This window comes from Musa acuminata, chromosome BXJ3-5 (genome assembly GCF_036884655.1).
Source record: "Musa acuminata AAA Group cultivar baxijiao chromosome BXJ3-5, Cavendish_Baxijiao_AAA, whole genome shotgun sequence".
NCBI classification, from domain to species: Eukaryota; Viridiplantae; Streptophyta; class Magnoliopsida; order Zingiberales; family Musaceae; genus Musa; species Musa acuminata.
The window spans coordinates 6,756,161-6,779,411 of NC_088353.1; the positions used below are offsets into that span (position 1 = coordinate 6,756,161).

A 23,251-nucleotide genomic window follows, 5' to 3' on the forward strand; every position below is an offset into this window, starting at 1 on the left:
ACAATCTTCGATCTGTCTTTTCCAAATAATTCTTCATTTTATTGACCTTTGTGAAATTTGCTAACAAGGAATAGTGCAGGTTAAAACAAGAAAAAGATTAAGGTCTTGAAATATAAAGACTAATGACAAATAGAAGTCTGCACAGCACAATATGCTGCTGTTAATATAAACTACTTCAATATCCAAGAATTACCTGCTCAGCTTTGGGCAAGCACAGATTCATGACCATGATCGCTGGAAATATTATTTAATGGTGGGAAATGAGGAGGCACTGTCTATGCTACTTGGAAATCTTTGCAGTAAGCTCTCTTACCAGCTTTGCAGCCACCATTGCCGTCATTCCATCGACGGTGTCACGCTGTGGGTTGAACTCCACTACATCTGCAGCCACAACATCAGCTTGAAGATTGTGGAGAATGTTGAGTACATCACGAAACGATAGACCTCCTGGCTCTATGTGTGACACTCCGGGGGCAAATGCAGGGTCGAGGCAATCCACATCCACCGAGATGTACACACCCTTGACGCCTTCCCCTAGTTTCTGTTTGAACGATTTGGCAGAAAGATCATTTAGTAAAACCAGAATGGTGACCAGTGTAATCCATGTCATGAGATCACACAGTGTTATGTCATTGTTCATGATTCAGACATGCTTGAAAAGTCAAGACTCCAACTCAGCTAAGTGCATTCAACTTCTTGCTGTAATATCCTCCCGAGAAGATTTTATTCCTTCTAGATGCCATAATTACAAATTATCTAATCTTGCAGATATGGTCATGCTAACGCACACAAGCATAAAGATGCAGCCAGTTTGGCTTGAAGCATGCTTCTAATTTATGGGCCTTGCAACTTAAGTTTAGAGTAATTTGATTAGCATTGAAGTTTACAAGAGTGAACAATTGGTTAGTAAAGCATGGATTAGAGCTTCTAGTTGAACCATCAAACCAAGATGCATTTACAAGCAATTAACTGTTTGAGAAAACAAGATTCAGTACCAAATTTTCCAAAATTTGTCGATCTCTTGAAAAGGTGCACATCTCGTACTGCTCAACCCCAAATCTTTTCCCTTGTTCACGCCCTTCACGAGTGATTGATCTAATTCCTACCTGAAAATCAGATGCTCTGTTTAGTGTTGTTTGCAATTTACAAGCATATCTCACATACAGTGAGACATTCTAGAAATAAGAACATAAATATCATACATTAAAGCAAGGTTCGCAATACCGTACCGTATCGGAGTTTCGATCTGGGCTCGGTACCGGTACGGTACGGTATACCGCTCGGTACACCCAGGTGTACCGAGCGGTATATTCAGGCGTGCCGAGCACTGTAGCAGTTCTACAGTTCTGCTACAGTGTCGGAACGGTAACATATGGTCCGCGTACCGAAAGTCTATCGGACCGGTACGTACCGCCCGTACCGGGCGGTACGGACCGGTACTACAAACCATGCATTAAAGTACTATATAGCGGGTGAATAAGAAATGCGAATTATTAATATGACTTATCTCAGCAAAATGACAAGTTTGATAAGGAAAAAATGTGGACATTTTTATACAAGGAGCAATGAAAAATCTCTCAAATGTGCTGTAAAAATAGTGACAATAATATAAAAATAAAGACTATATAAAAATAACGGCAAGAAATTTTTTCCTAATTGAGAAGATTGAAACCCCATATCAACAGAGGAAACAATCTCTTAGTCAAGACAGGAAAGAGGGGAAGCAGACCCAGACTCGGTACAAATAAATCCAAATCATAATAGGACTGAGGTTGACCAATACCTAATCAGTGGCCCCAACCAGTTTGTCAGTAGCAACCCCACTCCAAGCTGAACTGGGAATCAACCATGTTAAGATCAGCCCTGTATAGCTGCAGACCCCTATGTGATCTATAAAGGGGTTCAACCAAGGCTAAAGACTGGTGAACTGCTGAGCAGGACAACAACATATTCTAGGTTGGTTAGAATTAAGATTATTTTCTCTCTCAATTATGCAATGAAGTTATTCAGATGAGCAAATTTAGTCTTCTAGAGGTACTTTGATACTAAATAGAAAAACACTGAATTATTTCTTAATCTTAAGTTATTTTATACACAATGAAAAGAGATTATTACTGTCTGTGAAGTATGCAGCTGCATGCCTTCATATATGTCAACCAAGGTTCTTGCAAGATAAATGCATGCAGTAACTAGGTTAGAGCATTTCCCTACAGATGATTGGTAAGTCTATGGAGATTCCTTAAAGGGGGGTTCACAGATATAACTCCTAAATTAAGATAAGCACAAGGAAGATTTCAGAAAGGGATGCAAGCAAACAGAAAGAGAAGCATATCTGCACGCACATAGACATTCAACACCCTCATCTAAAGGGCTTAAATCCCACCAGCACAGGTGTCCATGCTTGACTTTTACATTAACGGTCAGTGTTTTCCCACATGGAACCTATTTGTTTGCACACACAGAGATCCAACAGAGAAATGTCTTAAGTTAATTGATATTTAGTTGTCCTAGTGTACATTTTCAATATTACAGATCATAGAGTTCCTATTATTCTTTCTGTGTGCGTTAAATGGAGAAACTTTATCATCAGAAAATCAATTTCCTTGATCATGATTAACATAAGTTGCAAGCATATAAACAACAAACCATATGTCAGTAAGCTTTTGCAGACTAAAAAATTATTTTCATATCATGTCATCATGAACTGATGCTACAAAAGAAAAATACAAGAATCAACAAAAAACACATCAAAAAACATGGAGAGAGTTTACATCTAATCAGTAATATCTGATAATAAAAAGTGTGTTCTATGGTTTAATTTTGTGCTGATAACCCAAAAATCGGGAACAGTGTCCTATAGTCAATGTTTAATACTGTGACGTATTGACATACTCATACTTAACCAATTAAAGGTATATAGTACCTCCAGCACGTGTCTAGCATAACATTCATACTCACAATTAACCAATTGAAGGTACATATTACCTGTAGCAGGCGCCTAGCATAACCTCCCTCCATTATTCGTGCAAAAGAAGAAGCATGTGAATATTTATTTCCCTCAAAAGCATCATATATATCTGGATGGGCATCTAAATGAAGAATATCTAGAGGCCCACCCAGCTTTTCTGATACAGCTCTAACAACTGGAAATGATATGGAATGGTCACCACCCAAAACCAGGGGACGGAGTGGATCCTGCAAATAAAATCTAGTCAGGTCAGCAAGAACAGAGAACACAACACCACATAACTAAAAGCTAAAAGGGTAACAAAAGAAGAATTACAGAAGCATACCAATGGGCATGCATTTAATGAAGGACATGTAATTATAATGATATTAAACACAAAAATAAAATATTAAATAACTATAAAAGGTATTTTTTGCATACCAGTAACTGTTGGATATTTTCTTATACATATCAGTAAATTCATCTTACTAATGATTGTGTAAATAACTACTTGAAAATCAAATAATTGTCGCCTGGGACAAGGACTTTAATCTTGGTTTGATATCGATTTTGGTGACCAATTAGACCAGTATAGTGTTGGTGCATCGAGTGGTACAGTGACCTGTACAACTCGGATCCATACCAACCTGGACTAGGATCGGTATGGCTTAAACCCATTCCGTTTGGGACAGAACCAGTATGGGTCCTGATAATAACATTTTTCTTGAAAAGATTGACTCACATCACCTCTAGCATAATAGTCTTGTTATCTAGTATTATGAATCCATCAAGTTTTCGTTGGCCCACTTAGTGACCTATAAAGAGATCATATTAGTTTTCTTCCTAGTCATCCTATCAGTCAATTCTAACTTTTTGCTGAAAATTTTCAGAATTTTTGAGTTGCTAGCCTAATCCTATGTCTTGGGCTATGAATATGAACAGAAATTGATATGATAAAAAATTACGACTAAGGGTATCATGATTGCGGCACACCCCTATGCTAGTTAGCAGAGGGCTAAATACCTGTCATTTGTCAGCATGTCAATGTCAACATGTGAGTTGCAAGGGGAAATGATATAGACAACCATTTCGGTTGATATATAGATAAATGTAGGAGTATGGACCGTTGTTGACATTGGCTTATGGTGCATCGTGTTTGTGGTTGCTCATGAACTTTTATCAACAGAAAATACTTTTCAGAACAGTATACCATGAGATACAGTTTCAGGGCTGGATTGTATCACTTGTGCTCTGATACAAATCCAATCCATTTTTATCCCTAATATCATGTTCATGGTTCGACAAGCATGAAGTCTATCAACATATTGATGTGAAATAAATGCTAATAACTACTGGTAAATTCTAACACGCTAAAGTGGTGGGTGTACTACACACATTAAGGACTCCAGTTTGAACCTGTGAATCACCATGTAAGCTTTAGACACTAACCCTCCCCAGACCTCATATTGGTAAGAGCCTTATGTACTAAACAGTCTTTTCTTATCAACTATGAAATTCAACTCAATCTGCATTTCAATTAATGATGTTGTCACAGCTGAACATGTTGCTTGACCTATTTGACCATTTTACCTCTTTCTATATCAAACTATATTTTGTAATTCTCTTAAAGCACATAGCATGCAACCACAATGAGCTGCATCCATTAGGAGGTTATATATGAAATCGGTTGGATAACTATATTATGTATGGAAACTGAGAATAGGTTGCATGTTGGATAACAAGCTGGTCCTTTGCAAGATTGATCTACTAGATCTAGAAGTAGCCAGGTTAGATAATGCACTGATATGATAATCTAAGCCAAAAATTTCAAATTAGCATAGAGCAGAAATCAAATAGTTAAGAAAGGAATCTCATAGTAGAAAAAAGAAACTCTTTGTCTTACTTCTTCCATCACTAGCTTAACTGAATCACTTATAATATTCATTAGTCTGTCATCATCAACCCCACAATCACGTATCTCTTGGATAGGAACATCACCAACATCAGTCAGCACACGAGGATCATTTAATTCTTTACCTGTGTAATTACCGAATAGTATTTGATTAAGTCAAGGCATTTGATCAGATAAAGTAAATTAAACAATACAGGATACTAGTGATAGACACCTAAGTATACAAAAAAGGAGTCATCTGTCTAGAATCATGGTGAACATATGGAAATTTGATAACATCCTTGTGACCTAATATTTGCATCTTAATTAAGCCTGGATATGAATGAAAAGAAAAAAGCAAAGTAATTGATTGTGAACAATAAAATATATTATATGTTACCAGAAAAATTTAGTAATGACACTAATTCATTTTGTATTGTTCATCAAAACTAACAAAAATTTTGTCCAATCCACCCAACCATAAACAAAATCTTAAATTAAGAAACCATTGTACTCTACTGGTCAGACTGGTACACACCAATCTGACAGGGAACCAGTATGCCCAGTTCCATCCAGCCAACTATAAATAAGACCTCAGATCAAGAAACCTTGGTACTTTGTATTAGCCAGACCAAAATGTACCACTCTAATGAGGAATCGGTATCCAGCCTGCCCGGTCCAATCCACTCAACCATCAATAAGATCTCAGATCAAGAAATCATGGTATTCTGTGCTGGCTGGACCAGTATGTGCTGATCTGATGGGGGTATGGAACAAGTTTGTCCCTCACGTTGGGCACCTTTGGCCCCCTTTAGTGCTCTTTTGAGTTGTTAACAACTCAGAAAAGATTCTTTGGAGGTACTTACAGCTTAAAAGAAATGTTTTTAAGCTCTATAAGAAGCTGGGTTGAGCTTCTTGCAGATGTACCGTATTGACAATATCATCACATCGAGGACCCTGACCCATCCGCCATGGAGTCATGACATTCATTTTGGTGAAAGAAGTATATGATCTTCTTGTATAACCAATTACTATGCACAATTGTTTAGATGACTCTTATTCGTGTACCAAAAACAATCCAACAGATTGTTTTATAGACTTCATTTTGACTTCCTTAGCTTTCTATGTCTCGTGAACCTTCTTCTCTTTTTATTTATTTACTATTCATTTGGCATGTGCTATCTCAACCATTGGAGGAGACCCAACCAAAGCACTGATGGTGTCCTAGTGTTCATTAGTGACCAATTTCAGACATCACTCTATGAGAATTTCCATATTTTCCTCAAGTTATCCATCACTGATTGTCATAATTAATTTATTATCATTCAAGATTTTATTCATGGTGTAATAACTTGTTACTCTCCCCTCATATATCTCTTCCCATATCTCTTCATCTTCCAATTTTCTTATCCACTATACTCGCCATCAAGTACTATAGACTCAAAGTTGAAAGTATACATGTTGCGTAATATGGAAATTTTCAAGAAAATATCCCCTGTTACTTCTTCAACCCATGTCACCTAAATCAACATTCTGATCCATGCCCTTGAGATTCTAGTATACTATTTGACCTTTTAAGACTAAGAAAAACCTCTCTAGAAACACTGTTTATTCCTAGTTCCACGACACCTTATCTCTATCTTTTGTAGATGCCTTATCTGAAAGATTAAACAAGAAATAGTATGGGTCACCAAGATCACATTGTATAAACATTGTGGAATTGGTAAATCAGAACTACATATTATGTGATTTTGCAGTGAATTTGTTTGCAAGTCACATGTAACTATTGAGAAAGATTACATTTCCACAAAAACAAGTAATCAATTACTTGACATAAGTTTAAATACTATGCTAACAAGAAAATAGGTCATATTTAGAGGTAATGATGAAAAACATATAACGAAAAGTTACAAGCATGAAGTATTCAGTTAAATCTACTTGATGTGTTTCACTAACAAGAACACTCCTATCAAATTAATGCACAGCAAGAAATAAGAACTTTGTAGTACCCTCTTCAGTGGTAGAATTGGTGCTACCGCACCAGATAGCTTCCCTTATGCGAGGAGGAGCAAAAGCAGGTCCTTGAAGGAAAGAAGAATTGTGCCCTAATGGAACCCCTAGGAGCGATGTTGAAGCTTTGACACCACCCAAGGACCTTAATAATTCTCCCTGGAAAAGAAGGGAAGATTCATTCAGTTCAGAGAGGCCAAAAAATACAGGAACGTGGCATGTAAAAGCAATTAATTTAATAAAACATGCTAATAGTTGAGTGCTAATTTTTTTAATAAGCAGCAGAATGCAACCAACTTTACAAAGTAGGTGTATGGATGATTGTCAGCTCCTTTGTTGAAGAAGAATCAAATTCATGCAACTTACAACCAGAAAGATCACTAAACACAAGCAACATAAACAAGTGCATCAGTTGTTATCAGCAACATAGAATCTCAGTACAAATACCATGATTCTCTTTCACATATATGTCATAGCACCTACCACTAGTGTTTTTTATCCACATTTTACTATATTAGTCAACAAACATGAAGTTCATCTCAGCTTGCCTGCATTTGGCGACTAACTCACATGCTCATTTGCATTGCTGCCTAAAGCTTCAAATCGGTAAAATATATTAAACTGTTTGCTAAGTGCAAAAGCACTCGAGTGCATCTGATTGAAAGCAAACATTTACCTCAACACCCATATGCCTCTCTCCACAAGTAATCTGCCTATGTGTCCCATATACCTCATGAGGATGCCTAGATATATTTATACAACGATAATATGTTTGAAAGCATTTGAAGAAAAGATCAGTTAAACTGCTGACTTTTCGAATTATTATCTCTACTTTTAATATTCCACTTGTAACTTAACACAGATGACAAATTTGATGATACCAACAATTACATTCAAATCCAACAGTAACCAGCGTTGAAAAGGTCTAATGCTGAACAAAACAAGTTGTTAAGAGTATAAAATGTATCGGGCATCCACCTAACTAAATTTTTGGGGTTTCTGATAGCTTGATTAAAATCACTAGTATGGTATCAAAACAGAACATATATTTAAATCTTGTATTTACCCTCTCTTTATCTAAGCAGATCAAATATTTAAATCGTGTATCTATCTACCCTCTCTTTGTCTAATTAATATATGCACAACACTTTGGTTCAGTTTCAAATGTAAAGCTTAATCCAACTTGCGCGGATGCCAGATAAAATATATATTGGACCCTCTCCTACCAGTTTAAGGATCAGTGGCCACCCGATTCAAAATCTTTATGGCAAATTCCAAAGGAACAAATAACGAGTTTGGCAAGCAAAACACTCGCAGGCGACATCTTTTCAGCCGTGGTCACCTTGAGTTTGGCCCTCTCGCGGATCAGAGTGAGGGAAGCGTCAATGACGCGGTTCTGGCCCTTTTCTATCAAGGCAGCGGGCACATTCGCGGAGCTCAGTTGCTTCAAGTAGTGCATCCACCTCGTTCCGTGGCTCATCTTTCTGCAAGCCATGAACAACATACGCGCGCTTAAAATATGCACAGATAAACAAGAAAAAGGTCTCGCCCCAAAGCTCAAAAGCACAAGACCACAATCTACCGGCTTGGTAGTGACGATGAGGGAGGCAGTTGGGATGGGGCGAGCCAATGAATCTGCCCTGGAGCGCTTGGATCGACACGCTGGAACAAACTTTGGATGTACGGGACCAAGAACTAGAAAGAAAACAATGGAAATCAACTGGGAGCGCGTCGGGAAGCGTGAGCAGAGAGGGAGACGGCATCGGACGGTACCTGGGACGGCGGCGAGGAGGCCCAAGACGGGGATGTTGTCAGGTTGCTTTCCCGATGTGGCCGAGTAGGATAAGGATGCGGCGAACTGTACCGAGAAATTGTCCGCGAGGACAGAAACGGGCCGGGTTCGTTTGCGATACCCGCCGCCCGTGTAAATCGTGTTCGGCACAAAGTACGTATTGGGATCCGATCCAGATTTCAATTTCGACATGATGAAATTGATAACCATTCCATTTATTACCAAATAATATTCACACTTAGACTATTTTTTTTCTTCTAAATATTGTTATTTAAATTGGATTTAATACTCCTTAAGCCAACTTAAAATAGATTCAAATGAAACATTAGGTATTCTCATAGGATTCGCTTATTGGGTTTAATAAGAACCCAAATCGTGTGCATCGGTTGATCAGCCTTCTCAGTCGAAACACTTTGAACCTCCCCATACTTAATGATAAATAGTCTTATGACTGACCAAATACGAACAAAACTCATGCACGAAAGCATGTCAGATATTAGTATCGTAGATGACATTAGAATCATCGTGAGGGTTAATTGCATATTAACCTTTGTCGTTAGATCTCCTCAATATTTTTATTTTTAGACTTACAAAATTTATATTAAAATTTCTATAATTATAAAATAAAAAAATTATTTCTATTTATAATTTTGAAAATAAAATATCTAATTTTATTTATAGTTATAAAAATAAAATATATAATTTCATTTATCCTAACATCATCAATTTATTGACGGAGATATTAAAATAATAAATAAAAATAATAATTTTAATATTTTAATCGACGATGAACTATTTTAATTGATGGTTCGATGACGGTGAACTATAATGTCACTAGGGCCATAAGTGACTATTGTGAATAAAAAAAAATACGACAAGAGGTGATGATCGCTCGCTTTTGTAACGACACAGTTATCGAGCAACCCTTTCATTACTCTATATCTGCATCGACATTGGCATAGGCATAGATATTAAGTGACCAGAGTGACATCATTTGATAATTACGTTAATGTCGATGCATATACAAGGAATGCCAGTGTTGACGCAATTATTGAGTGATCCTTTTGTCATAGGTCGATATATATCTGAATTAACACAATCGCTCGATAATTATGCCGACATTGATATAATTGTCAAGCAATAAAAAAATCGCTTAATATCTACATTGACACCGACACAAATGCAAAACAACCCTTACTTCTTATTACTGTTCTCCTCTGCTCTCCTAATCCACAACAACCAATCATAACCTCCGACAGTACCATCGATATCATCCGCAATTATCAATTAAACTTTTAAAATTATCATTTTATTTATTATTTTTATACTTTCATGATACTTGAGTAAATGAAACTAAATATTTCACCTTCATAACTTTAAAATTTTAATATAAATTTTTTAATTTTTAAAATCAAAATTCTAAGAAGATTTAACTAAAATAATAATTTATAATTAACCCGAATCATGATCATGACATTTAGGATTATAAGGACCTCAAAGGGCACTTCAAGCTTTCCACGAAGCTACATTCATGACCACATCAGGCGCTCATCTCCCAAATTAAACATTTGAGTCCCTACAATCTTACCAGGAGCAACTATAGCAACCAATCAATTACACTAGAATTACTCGCAGAAACCAAAAGTAACCACAACTCACAAAAATGAAAAACACTCAACCGTCTTTTATTGATCATCCTTAGATGAGGACGCCTTTATTTAGGTCCAGCAAATTTTGCCATCATCTTCGCAATCACAGGAGCAACTTTGGGGTTTGCTTGGTGTTTAGCAAAATTTGCAGGGTTCTTCATGACTGCACAACCGCAACATGACAATTCACCAATTGGTTAGAATAAGAGAATCATAATAATTGATATCGACAAGAAAAACCACAATCGAACAGCTAAATATTGTGAGGAGAAAAGACTACAGTTGCACCGTTTGTTTATACAATATCATAAAGCAAACACAGACATATAATAACCTTCTTACACTTTTTAATCTTCAACCAATATATAGTGATTCCATTATACAATGCAGCAGAAAAAAAACAGTTAGTGCATCCATGTACTATCTCAAATAAAGGTAGAAATTCATAATGTTCTACAGGTTCTTAAACTGCAAATCATCATAGTGATTGCTATAAATTTCCATTCATCTTAGTGATTGCTCTAAATTTCCACAAGTGTTCCCATAAGTCTTGACTATAATGTTGTCAATAGTTTAGTACCAGTTAAAAAGTGACCTCATAAGTGTTCTTTTCTATTTTTCTTCTTAATGGGCTTTCACTAGATGTTGCTGCTGACATGCACTGATCCACCCTTGTTGAAACAATAGAGTTCCCTATGCCTACAGTACTACCAGGAACAATCCATCTAACTTCTAATAATTAGGCTTTTGGCCTTCCATTAAAGATAAATAAATAAACAATACTGCCAAAAACATGAAAAGAAATTACAAACCAGACACAGCTTTAATAACACAAATTTAGCAATCCTTAGGGAAAAGAAGATGACCTATATGTAATGTTGCAAACAAAAATATACCATGGGAAATAGTTGCAGCTTGCAAAAGAGGATTACAAGATTAAGAGACTACTTTTGTGCTTCATTATGGCCTTAGTTGTGCTAGACCAAGTTACAGACACCAATTTGATCATTTCCACAAAAAAGGACATGCAAGTTCATCTACTATTCTGAACATACTCATGTACTCATGGACCTCGAAAGACCAATATAATTTGTCATCCATATGTGAAACTAACACAAGAAGAAACAAGTAACACTGATGAAACAACATGATAAGTAAGATCCAACACAGAAACATGGTGAATAAACATACCATCTTGAAGAGCAGCCATGATTTCTGGATCACTAAAGGCTGCCATTAGCTCAGGATCCTGTTTCACAAAGTAAAACAACCAACAAAATAATGTATATTATCATGTGATAGTGCAAATAAAACAAATTGATCACATTCTTACATTCAGAATCTTGCTCATATCAATATTTCCAGGCACAGATCCAGGCATAGCACCAGGGAAACCTCCAGGCATTCCTCCAGGCGTACCTCCAGGCATGCTTCCTGATGTTCTACTTGATGATTGCTCTTTTTTTTTACCCTTCTCATAAGCAGCCTGAAAGAGCACAAAAGTCAACGCCCACAGCATACTGTCGCTTACCAAATTTGTTTGTTCAAACCAAATACCTGAGTCTCAGCTTGTCGATGCTGCCTCTCACGTTCGAGTTTCATTTCTTCTCGCTCTTTACGTAGTCGGTCATACTTCCTCCGATGTTCTTCAATCTTGTGTGCATTGGGCTCAACCTACACAACACCCTGCAGTTGTTATATATTATTGCAGTTTTGTAAGTAGCATACCAGTACATATACCCATGAAATACTGTACCCTTTTTAGCACAGAACTTATCTCCTCATCATAATCCAACTTGGATGCCACATGCAAATCCTTAGCAGCTTCCTCCCATTTCCCAAGCATAGCTAAAGCAATGCCCCGACTTTTGTACCCTTTTGCAGAATCAGGGTTGATCTGAGAGAAATACCAAACCCTAGATGGATCAAACAAAAACATAGCTGGGACGATTTTTGAGGATCTGGCTTAAATTGAAAACTAAAGCCTAGAGCCACACTTTCATGTGTCATCGATTTGCAAATTCAATGAGTAAATAAAATTTAGTGAACTATCAAATGTATACATTTATCATATGCACAGATAACTTTGTGGAACTAGCACAAAAGAAAATTGATGATTCATCTAATCATCCGACAAAATGCAATTCTCAAGTAAAAAGAGCATACACAGTGCACAAGACTCCCACCAATACAGGTATTGGAGGGTCACTGTACACTGCTTTCCCTCTAAATATAGAGAGATTATTTTTGTGCCTCGAACTCTGATCACAAAGAGCAACTTACCATTGTATCAAGGCTCAACCTCAAAATGCAATCATCAAACAAACCTAAAATTTGCTGGCCTTCCATATGTGACAGCTTCCAGAAAGGAAAATTATGATCCTATTTTGTATTATCTTGGTAGACAGCACATGACTAATATAAGACAGGAAAATAATGGATATCCATCATTCCTCAATCATGAATAACATGAAAGAAACATCTCATGGGACGTCCAGCAGAAACATATGAAAGGCAAGCACGCACGTAGATGATATCAAGAGCAGAGAACTAAAACAGTTAAGAGAAAATTTGGCACATTTGCCTAAAACAAACAATAAAGTCCAACACATATCCCAGGCTGACATCAATTCAGATCTTCTATGGGTAGACACATAGGATGAGTGACCCATGTGATCGACAATATGGTGCTAACCGCAATGCCAAATAGTTTAAGTGACTCCTCACATTCGAGTAAAGTCCAACAATCTTGCAAAATTTTTTTGTGGATTAACTCCCCACTTAATCCCAACTATTATTAAAACCCTCCATAAAAGACTGAAGTTTTGTGGACTTAGAGGTCTCTGAACTCTTTGAATCCTACATCACCTTTCTCCCATGTTAACAATTTAAGCATGGACTTTTGTCGGGCATATTCTCTTACGTAGCTTTTGTAGGATCATCCGCTGAACCTAATCAACTCCCAATATTAAGCTTGTGATAGGCTATTACATGAACCATGGTTGGTTCCGAATCTTTGACATTCCAGACCATCAAATTCTACTTTAACCTAATTAAATCACAAAATAGGTGTCAATTTCATGTAAAAGATTACTATGTTTTTTGTGCCTCAAAGATTTCATCACGAATGCATAAAAAAATAGAAAATAAACTATTATACAGGAGTAATTAGTAGCAAAATATATGAAATAATATATTTTGGCACAAATAAACAAAGAGTGAAGATAATAGAAGCTTATTATGAATCGTGCAAAAACACATTTCTATTTAGAGAAGATGGTGAGTTGATGGCCAACATGTAACACCAAGGGTTTGAGTCAACTTTAGCTTAAGCATTTTGACTAGTGGTTTGAGTCAAACGAAATTGATAGGCCATTTAGCCCATCAGGCCCGAGTCACGACATTTGGTATCCGACCTAGTATTTGAGCATGGTGAGGGGACTCGAGTAAGAAAGGACTATCTGTGGATGGAGTCAAATAACTCATTACATAGTGGAGCCACCACTCACATGCACCATGCTAGGGTTTGATCTGGGCTATGCTGGGCCTTGACGAGGACATCAAGCTCTTAAGTGAGGGAGATTACAAGTTTATAATTCTAAGGGTCTGATGAGCGTACTACTATCAACTTCAACTTAAATATTTTGGCCAGTGATTTGGGTCAAATGAAGTTGATAGGCCAGTTAACCTATTAGGCTTGGGTCATGACACAACATGCTATATCAACAAAGAGAAATCCATGCCATGATAAAACTTATTTTTTGTCATGTATAGTTTAACTCAATGTTTGTTGTGCAAAATAAATTTATGGTCTTTATATTTCACCTAACTACTAATTTTACTTGAACAAAATTTGGTGCAAATGCCTGTGACTTTATTTAAGCCTACTATCTCCATCTAGGAGGATGTATGATGGAATGTTGGATAGAATGTGATCCATACATCCGTTAAGCTTGTAAAAATTCTTCACGAAGATGCTTCACTCTGGAATACTGAGAACATTCTTAGTGAACTATTTTAGCTCTATTTTTGGCTAGAAAAGATTGACAATGTCTCGATGGATTCTCCGACATATTGATTCAACCAAGCAATTGACAAAGTAAAATATTTTTAAATGGACAAAGCGTTCATTTCTCATCGATTGAAATTTATTCCAAATAAAGCACAAAATTTCGAGTAAAGAACCTCACTACAGATCCAATAAGCTAATCGTACCTTTCATCATGTGTATATATGTTGTATATAAATAAAAGATAAAATTTTAATTACATAGTCCTAACCTCGATTCCAGAATTGGCCGTTATTGCTCAATCGAATTTGGAACCGGAATAGAACCAATTCCATGCGGTTCTGATTCTGATTCCAATGGTTCAGATTCCAAACCAGAACCGCCTATTGTCCTTGATCCAAGTGTTCCTTTTTCAGATAAAGGCCCATGTGTTATGGGATTGAGATGTGATAATCATGAATAATGCCCTTATGGAAGATATACATTAAAGTATAAAAACACCTGTTTGGAAAATAAACAAGCTTCATAATCTTGGTGCCTCCCTTCATTACTTGAAAACTTTTTTTAGGACTGTACAGACTAATCAAGCATTTGGAGAAATGGTAATATTTGAAGTAGTCAGAAATATGAATACTAAACTACCTCTAAGGCAGCAGTTGCATCACGAATTGCAGCATTAGGTTTCTTCATCCTGATATACACGGATGCTGCAGGGATTGAACAATGTACCAGATAAATTTTTTTTTTTTTTTTAAATACGTTGCTAGTAAAGGTGATGTACAAGTGAGAACCTGGATTTACACTTACCTCTAGTAGCATACATGATCGCAGATTTTGGGTTCAATAATATTGCGTCTGTCAGATGCTCAATTGCCTCCTCAAATCTCCCTATATTACACAAAAACAAGTTGTAGCTAATGAGAGCCTGCCTTTGATATATTAAACTATTCAAAACTCGCAATACCGTCTGAAATTGCCTCCATAGCTCTTCCCTTGGCCTCTTGAGAAGCTTCACGATTTTCATCTGTGACGTCAACAGATGGATCTCCCAACTATAAAAGCCAGAAGAATTTAAAATGCGTCCACCTAAAAGATCTTACTAATATGCAACAAATAAAATATTAAATTAGACTTACCTTTTGAGGAGGATCATTATCAGCTTCTACGATATCTCCTTCCAGCTCAATGTCAGATTCAATAATTTCATCATCAGATTCATGATCTACAGTATGATCAACCCAATCAAGATCCTCATCCTCATCCTCATCTATTTCCTCCACCATTGGGCTTTTCTGCAATTAATACTTACCATCAAAACATGAGCTCCAGAATTTCTGATGCCCACCAAAAGGAGAAGAGAACAATAAAGCATAATAATAATTACTCAAAGTCAAACCATTTCATGTTCCTTAATGGTCTATAAGCCAGTGTAACCAAAAAAGAAGAAAGATATTTATACAACAATACCACTTACCAAGTAAAGATCCTAAAACACATCTGCATGCATGTGTGCGCCACTTATACACACACACATACATGCAGGCACACATGAACATTTAATGTTTAAATGATCTCCAAAGTCATATAAAAGTAAATTTAAGCATTTTTATCTTGCACACATGCAACCCATGTAGTCCCACATCACACCTAAGTCGCCACCCATGTCCAAACATCATCCATCTAAGTACCTTGTTCGGGCTTGGTCCATGTGGAATTCAAGCTAAATCATTACAAATACAGTATTATAGTTGATAGTGTGTATGCCACGCAGGGATCTACTATTCCTTTCGGTGAATCTCTGGACCTATAATAACATGCATTAGGAATGCTAACATGACAAGAACCTCTGGGCATTCATACAAGTGGCATCACACCACTAACATTTGTGATTTTGTAAATGGCACTTGATCAATGAATATTAGTTTTTTACAAAAGAAGAACCACGCATTAGGTACGATGACAACGATGTGATGCATCATAGAACCTCCAAGGTATTGTGTAATATGTTTGACCCGATAAGCATGTCAGAAATTGAAGCGGCGAATGCTCAATGATTCCAAGCAACATAAACCCAATAAACTTGCACAAAAAGCAGCGTCAAGACGCTGAGTAGCCTCCAGATCAGAAGCCTATACCCATTGCAACAAAAATCAAACAACGGAACAATCTCAAACAGGCACGCATCGACATGAAGAGCAGATAAACGGACAGAGAACAGGATTTAACACAATACCGCATCCCGTGCCCGAGGCGACGCACCGGTCTTGTAAGCCGCCGGCGGAAGCTTTGCGTCCAAACTAAATGCAGACAATAAGATAAGATGAGCGCCGACGATTCAGACAAAAACCACCACAGGTCCCACAAATCGGAAGAACCGACTCAAGAATCGACGCTAAAGAAGGACGAAATTTTTACCTCTCGAGGTAGTCGCGGAAGAAGGAGATGGCAGGGTCTGCGAGGACGGCGGGGTTCCCCTTGCACCGCTCCACGAACAGCCTCAACTCCTTCACTTTGGCCGCGTCCATTTCCACAAGAGATCGGAGAATAGTGCGAATCGAGGAAGAATTGGCAGGTCGTGTTTGACGAGACTTCTTTCAAGGGTTTTATCGTGTGCCAGAGGTTTCTAGCTGCTTCGGAGTCTGATGGCCTTCGGGCTGCTTTCGCCATAAGAGATGTCAGTGTCTGCGAATTGCATCCGAATCCGATTAGTTGTCTAGGTTTCCGGATCTTACTAGTTATCTGGGGATCCGAAGTCTTTTTTTCTTTTATTAATGCAGAAAAGAGGACACTTTTTTATTGCTTCACAAAACGTATAAAAAAGAACTTGGATATCACAGCTTAACAAAATGTCACGGAAAAAATAAGAAAATAAATTTAGGTTTTTATCGAAAACAAACTATTCATCCAATAGGGTACCATATAAGCATCACATGGAAGCCACGTTGGAAAAAAAAAAAAAATCCAAGTCAATCTTAACTCAGTTTGTTCACATGGACAAGAGTTCAAAATAGACTATTTCATATTATCTCCCTCTTGTCCCCTATATGGACAAAACATTAAGAAGAAGACGTTGGAGCGATTACAAATTTTGTCCCCCTTCAAGATCAAGTATGAAAGCTGATCCTCGATAAGATATTGTAGGGCTCTCTTCTAGTAAAAAAAAAATCCACACTCACTAAATTGTCAGTAACTAACTTGAACATCGAAGAGATTGAGTTAGAAAATTTTCTCCGACATCGGTCTTAGAGCAGATGGCACCTTAGGGGCTTGATACTCCCGCATCAGAGCCACCTCAGATACTCTTATGCTCTTGGGTTTAGATAACATTGGATTGACTCAAACGTCGATGATGATTTCACATTTTAGTGCTATGAGGGCCTGATTTCATAGGAACATCCACCTATTAATCCTCCCAACAAATGGTCCAACAATGAGGCCTTGCCCCTGACTCATAATACTTTTACTAAGGGGGATAATTGTTATTCTTCCTATATGTGGATGCATCCACTTTGACCTAAACGTCAGTGCAATACTGGAGCCTATTTAATGACTTGAGCCTTTCACCCCCAAGTACGACCTTAAGCCACTTGCTTATTCTTGCTGAGGTATTCCTAGACACCTCCCAATAGATGCAGACACTAACAAATATGATGTAGGCATCACCCCACTCTTGCCCAACGAGTAATGCCACCATCTCGATCATAATTAGTGCATCAACTGCCACTAGCTCCAGTTATCATAAGGATTCCCTTGCCCGACATAGTGCCAGCATCTCAGAATCGCCCAAGGCCCATAGAACTATCGATTGAGGGAGTGCCATATTCCTTAACTGTGGAATACAATGCATCATCACACCATTGCCTTGCTCCACCCGAATTTGAGACCCACTCAATAGATTTGATGGATGACTTATTGAGAATTCAACCATGGCAAATGCTTGAAGAGATGCGGTGAGAGTTCTAGCAATCCAAAAGGGAAAGTCCGATCGATCCTACTATGGGTTGATCCTCATTCACTCAGAATATCCAAGATGAGTCAATCCTAATAAACTTTGGCCTTCCATCGCTAGAGGCCTTTAATAGTAGTGCCGACCTGATAGAGCACACTACCGCCTTTCGTGCCTAGATGTCACTGTGTGACACCTTAGACACCATGATGTGTTGGACCTTCATAATAATATTGAGAGTCCCGACATAGGAATGATACACTAGCTTAAAGTCACTCTCAATTAGCTCCTATGCTCAACTTGCAAAGGAGTTTGAGCTCTGCTTCCTTAGGAATATGCACTCAAGGCCATTAGTGGCAATGCTTATTGGACTCAGGCAAGGGAGGAAGAAACACTCTTTAACTTCATCGCTTGATTCACTAATGAGACAAGAGGCATACCAGAAGCTCAACCCTTACTTGCAATATAGACCTTCATGGTGAGGTTCAAGCCCTCTTGTTTTTCCTAATCATTGATGGAAAGGCACTCTAAAGAGCCAACCAATATATTACCATGGAGGTAATAGTCTCTAATAAGCACAAGGAGATGCACAAAAGATTGAGACAAGAGTGACTACCATTAGCCCCGACCCCAAGGTTATCATAATGAAGAAGAAAAGACTAACCTGAGCTACCTCACCTAAGGTTTAAGTCGACTCTCTTGAACATGACTAGAACCAAAATCATTTTATAAATAAAAAAAAGGCTTATGAAAGACTCTCGATCGATGAGAATATTATCGAAGAGGAAGAACAAATCTAAGTACTATCATTTCCACTACGATTATGGCCATGACATAAAAGACTCTCATGATTTAAAGGAATAAATCAAATAACTTATTCATCAGAATCATCTCGAGAGGTTCTTCCAGAGGCACTAGAAACCTTCGCCCCAACTTTAAGGCCAATGGAGAGGTAGATCAATATCATCAATGGTGGACCTGCCTCGGGAGGAGACAACTCCTCGGGTCATAAAGCCTATGCTCAAGCTACCATCGAGAAGTACTCAAAGTTCCAAGATGACTCAGAATAACCTTTAAGGAAGAAGAAATAGAGTATCTCGACCTAAACTATGATGATGACTTTGTTAGGATCAAGAGCACTAAGAGAGGGAGGGGGGGGGGGGTGTGGTGAATTAGTGCAGCAGACTTTCGACGATTAAAATCGCGTTCGTACGATAAAATCGATTTTCGTCTTAATGCTGATTCGGAAAATACTTAACTATGAAATACGTTCGTAAATAAGCAGAAGGCAGTAAGCTACTGAGGAGGTTTGTAGTAAAGATAAGATGCTCAAAGTAAAAGCAAATCGAGATTTAGAGTGGTTCGGTCAATCTTGACCTACATTCACTTTTGGCTTCCTCCACTGACGAGGTCGCCGACGTCCACTAGAGGCCTTCCTTCAATAGGCGAAGGCCAACCACCCTTTTACAGTTTCACTCCTTTTGACAGGCTTAGGAGACAACCCTTACGGAAATTTCTCTCCTCTCTTGAAAGATCAAAACTTGGAAGAAAAGAGGGAGGAGAACTTCTAGACTTTACAACACTTTTGAGCTCTAAAATCACAAAGTAAGATCAAGCTTTCGGTGCCCTTTCATACAAGAAAGGGTGGGGTATATATAGGCCCCAAACTAGTTTGAATTTGGAGCTCAAAAATATCTTTTTCCGAATTTCCGGGGTCCTAGCGATACTACCTCCTGACTAGGGCGGTATAACCGCCTGGCAGCTCGGAGACTGAGCCTCTGGACGGTGCCACCGCCTAATAGGGGCAGTTGCACCATCTGGCAGAGCTCGGAGACCGAGCTCAAGCGGTTCCACCGCCTGTCAAGAGCGGTTGCACCGCCTAGTCTCACTCGGAGACTGAGCCTAGGCGGTGCCACCGCCCAACTTTCTTGGGAGACTATCTCCTGGGCAGTGCCACCGCCGACCCTAGTGGTACCACCGCCTAGTAGGAATTCTGGTCCGAATGAGTTGATCCATTCGGCCCAATTGCCCCCAGATTAAGTTAATGGGACCACCTCTCATTCCTAACTTAATATACATGCTAATTACGATATTTCTTAAGACATTTACTACAACTTGCTCTGACGCGTCGATCGCTTCTTCCGGCGAACTTCCGACGAACCTTCGGCGATGCTCCGATGGACTTCTAGCAAACTCCTGAACTTGCGACGATCCACTTGGCGAGTTCCGACGAGCTTCTTTGGCAAGCTCCTGGACTTCTCGGATTTATTCCCGCAGAACCTCCGACGACCGTCCGGACTTTCGTCGAACTCTCGAACTCCCAATGTGATTATGGTCTTGACTCCGGCGTAACTCTTGCTGCATGTCTTACTTCCAGCGTAGTTAATCCTACACACTTAAAACAAAACTTCGATCGAGATAATTAATCCTAAGCAATTAACCAAGTTGTCCGGCATGTCATTGGTCCCTCGATGCTTCGTCCGATTATTCGATGCATCGTCCTCTCCTGTGGCCTATTGCCCAATCGGCCAGTTGACTCTGCAACTCCGATATCCTTGGTACAATACCCGCTCTTCTTGGCCCGATGCCCGAGCCATGGCCTGAAGCCTTCTGTCGATACGTCAACTGATCCACCGGCCCGACGTCCAATCTTCTGACATGTTCCTCCGGCATAATATAATTTTTTCTGCTTTAATTGTCTCATCCTGATCGAAGCATCTTGCGTCACTTAAAACGCAGATTCAAACATAAACACATATCAAGTGGTTTTATCATCAAAATATGAGATTCAACAATCTCTCCCTTTTTGATGGTGACAACTACTTGATGACGGAGTTAAACTTAACTCCCGGAATTTAAACAAACTCCCCTTATCAATATGTTATATTGATAGAACCTTGAATTCAAACTGAATTTAAGTTATTGAAATATTCATCATGAATACCTACAACATGTCATTATGTACTTATGCATAACATCATACTTCTCCCCCTTTGTCATCAACAAAAAGGAGAAGTCCAACTATTCTTGTGTTTGGAATATAAGTTTAACTCATTGCATGAAAAATATAATATCAAGTTTTATCATCATACAGTTTTGAAGCTAGAAAATTTAGCAAGTGTTACATCATTCTTAGAACATTCAAGCTATCAAGTTTTAGATATGCAAGTTTTACAATATACAAGATAGCACTTTTGGTAATGTTCAAGATATCAAGTTCTACATCATGCAAACTAGCAATGTTATAACATTTTAGAACATGCAAGCTAGCAATTTAGTGATATTCAAGAAAGCAACTCTTGCTTCTTGAAATATGCAAGTTTGCAAGCTAGTAAATTTTTGCTTCCTTTGCGATGTTTGAGCTCGCAATTTTGTTTTCGTTGCAAAGTGCAAGTTTAGCATGTTTAGCATCTTGAGATAGGCAAAATAGAACATTTTTGCATTTTCTTGAGATTTCAAACTAGCAATTATCGGTGATGTTCAAGATAGCAATTTCTTCTCTTTTGAGAAATGTAATTTTTGCTTTTGTCTTGAATTGTGCAAGCTAGCTAGTTTGCCTCTTTTCATGATGTCCACACTAGAAATTTTTGCTCCCCCTTTATCATTGTCAAAAAGAAGGGAACACCCTTATATCAATTTTCAGATTATGACAAAGGTAAGTATCAATCTTATTTGTGCATCATTATATATTCAAATTAAGACATACACAATTTCAAAAATCTTATTTTTCATGTACGATACCGAAAAATAAATCAATCATCATTAATGGGCATATCATACATGAGACTCAAACATTAAAATTTTTAAGCATTTATCAACATGTTGATCATGATACCAAATATTCATCATTTAAAGCATTCATACATCATGTACATCATTGTCATAAGTATTGCATGCATCATTTCAAATTTATGAATATTTCATCATTGCATGCATCATACCAAATCATAAAATATAAAATCATCATTAATGCATGATTCCAAATCATCATTCTAATAGAAAATGATAATTGTTGATTTTCATATTATTTAAAAAATTAAAGTATTGCATGCATTTTTATCTAAGGGAAAATTCATAGTATTGCATGCATCATTCCAAAACATTTCAAGCCATACAAGCCATCAATACAAAGAAATCCTGTCATGAAGGATAAAATCATTTGAATACCAAAAGACATGATTCATATAGTAAATATTTTCTTTAAATAAAATATCAAGAAAAATCATAGGAGTACAAAGAAGAGATCTTGTTTTAAAAGAAAATCAAGTAATAAATCCAAGAACTCACAAGAAAAAATCATGATTCATTTAGAAAATCTCCTCTTAAGAAAATATCAAATAGAATCGTAGAAGATCGATTAATGAAAAAATTTGATTCATAATAAAATCTCATGTATCGAATGTCGAGAAATCAAAAATATCACAAGTTATATTCAAGAGAAAAATCATCATTCATTTTCAACTCATTCAATTTGTCAAATCAACATTTCTTAGATATGTATGATACCAAAACATGGTTTCAAATGTTTGACATATAACATGCATAAATTCAAAAATTGAAAGGAGAAGCGAATAATTCAAAGGTATAAAGATTTCAATCATCTCATAAACAAATGTAAGACCATGAATCCAGAATTCCATGAATCATAATAATCAAAATGATCATCAAAGGTAATCTCATGTTATTCCAAGAAATCAATATCATGATTTTGATCAAACTCATTTCAAATTCAAATCATCAAAATCACTTTTATGGTTCACAAAATTCATAATATAAGTAGATTCATGATTTCATTTATAATATATTTTCTCTTTTTTTTTAAGTATTTCATTTTAAGTGATTGATTTCATGTTAGCATACTTTTTCATTTATGTTAAATAAAAACATGCATCAACATTTAGGATCGAAAAATGAATTTCATCATAAAACCATCAAGATTAATAGATTCTCAAAAATGAATTGTTAGGATCAAAAAAATCCGAAAATGAAATTTAACACTTTCATGCA

General features: G+C 37.3%; 2 protein-coding genes across 3 annotated transcripts; both read right to left on the bottom strand.

Annotated features, from left to right (window-relative positions):
* Positions 1-13: 13 nt before the first annotated feature.
* On the bottom strand, positions 14-8,771 carry LOC135638165 (arginase 1, mitochondrial). Of its 2 annotated transcripts, XM_065151144.1 has the most exons (8): positions 8,622-8,771; positions 8,431-8,543; positions 8,191-8,332; positions 6,848-7,007; positions 4,851-4,984; positions 2,986-3,195; positions 996-1,106; positions 14-541 (listed from the first exon to the last, which is right to left on the bottom strand). In XM_065151144.1, exons 3-8 carry the CDS (start codon positions 8,326-8,328, stop codon positions 281-283), a joined length of 1,014 nt encoding a protein of 337 aa, XP_065007216.1. In that variant the 5' UTR covers positions 8,329-8,332; positions 8,431-8,543; positions 8,622-8,771; the 3' UTR covers positions 14-280. The 2 variants fall into 2 exon arrangements, with proteins under 2 accessions (XP_065007216.1, XP_065007217.1); XM_065151145.1 differs by lacking the exon at positions 8,431-8,543 and having other exon boundaries at positions 8,622-8,744.
* Positions 8,772-10,164: 1,393 nt separating this feature from the next.
* LOC135638005 (FAM10 family protein At4g22670-like) lies at positions 10,165-16,934 on the bottom strand. Its single transcript, XM_065150926.1, has 11 exons — positions 16,714-16,934; positions 16,532-16,595; positions 15,435-15,590; positions 15,263-15,350; positions 15,106-15,186; positions 14,941-15,005; positions 12,046-12,186; positions 11,847-11,963; positions 11,623-11,775; positions 11,481-11,538; positions 10,165-10,452 (listed from the first exon to the last, which is right to left on the bottom strand). The coding sequence occupies exons 1-11, from the start codon at positions 16,821-16,823 to the stop codon at positions 10,355-10,357; spliced, it is 1,131 nt and encodes a 376-aa protein (XP_065006998.1). The 5' UTR covers positions 16,824-16,934; the 3' UTR covers positions 10,165-10,354.
* Positions 16,935-23,251: the final 6,317 nt, after the last annotated feature.

Coding starts and splice junctions, on each gene's coding strand:
- LOC135638165 (XM_065151144.1), bottom strand. CDS start 8,328: ATGAGCCACGGAACGAGGTGGATGCACTACTTGAAGCAACTGAGCTCC. Junction 4,985..6,847: donor CAATTCTACCACTGAAGAGG/GTACTACAAAGT, acceptor GTAATTACACAG/GTAAAGAATTAAATGATCCT. Junction 542..995: donor GACAAATTTTGGAAAATTTG/GTACTGAATCTT, acceptor TCGTTCAAACAG/AAACTAGGGGAAGGCGTCAA.
- LOC135638005 (XM_065150926.1), bottom strand. CDS start 16,823: ATGGACGCGGCCAAAGTGAAGGAGTTGAGGCTGTTCGTGGAGCGGTGC. Junction 15,591..16,531: donor CGCCTCGGGCACGGGATGCG/GTATTGTGTTAA, acceptor TATTAATTGCAG/AAAAGCCCAATGGTGGAGGA. Junction 10,453..11,480: donor CATGGCTGCTCTTCAAGATG/GTATGTTTATTC, acceptor GCGGTTGTGCAG/TCATGAAGAACCCTGCAAAT.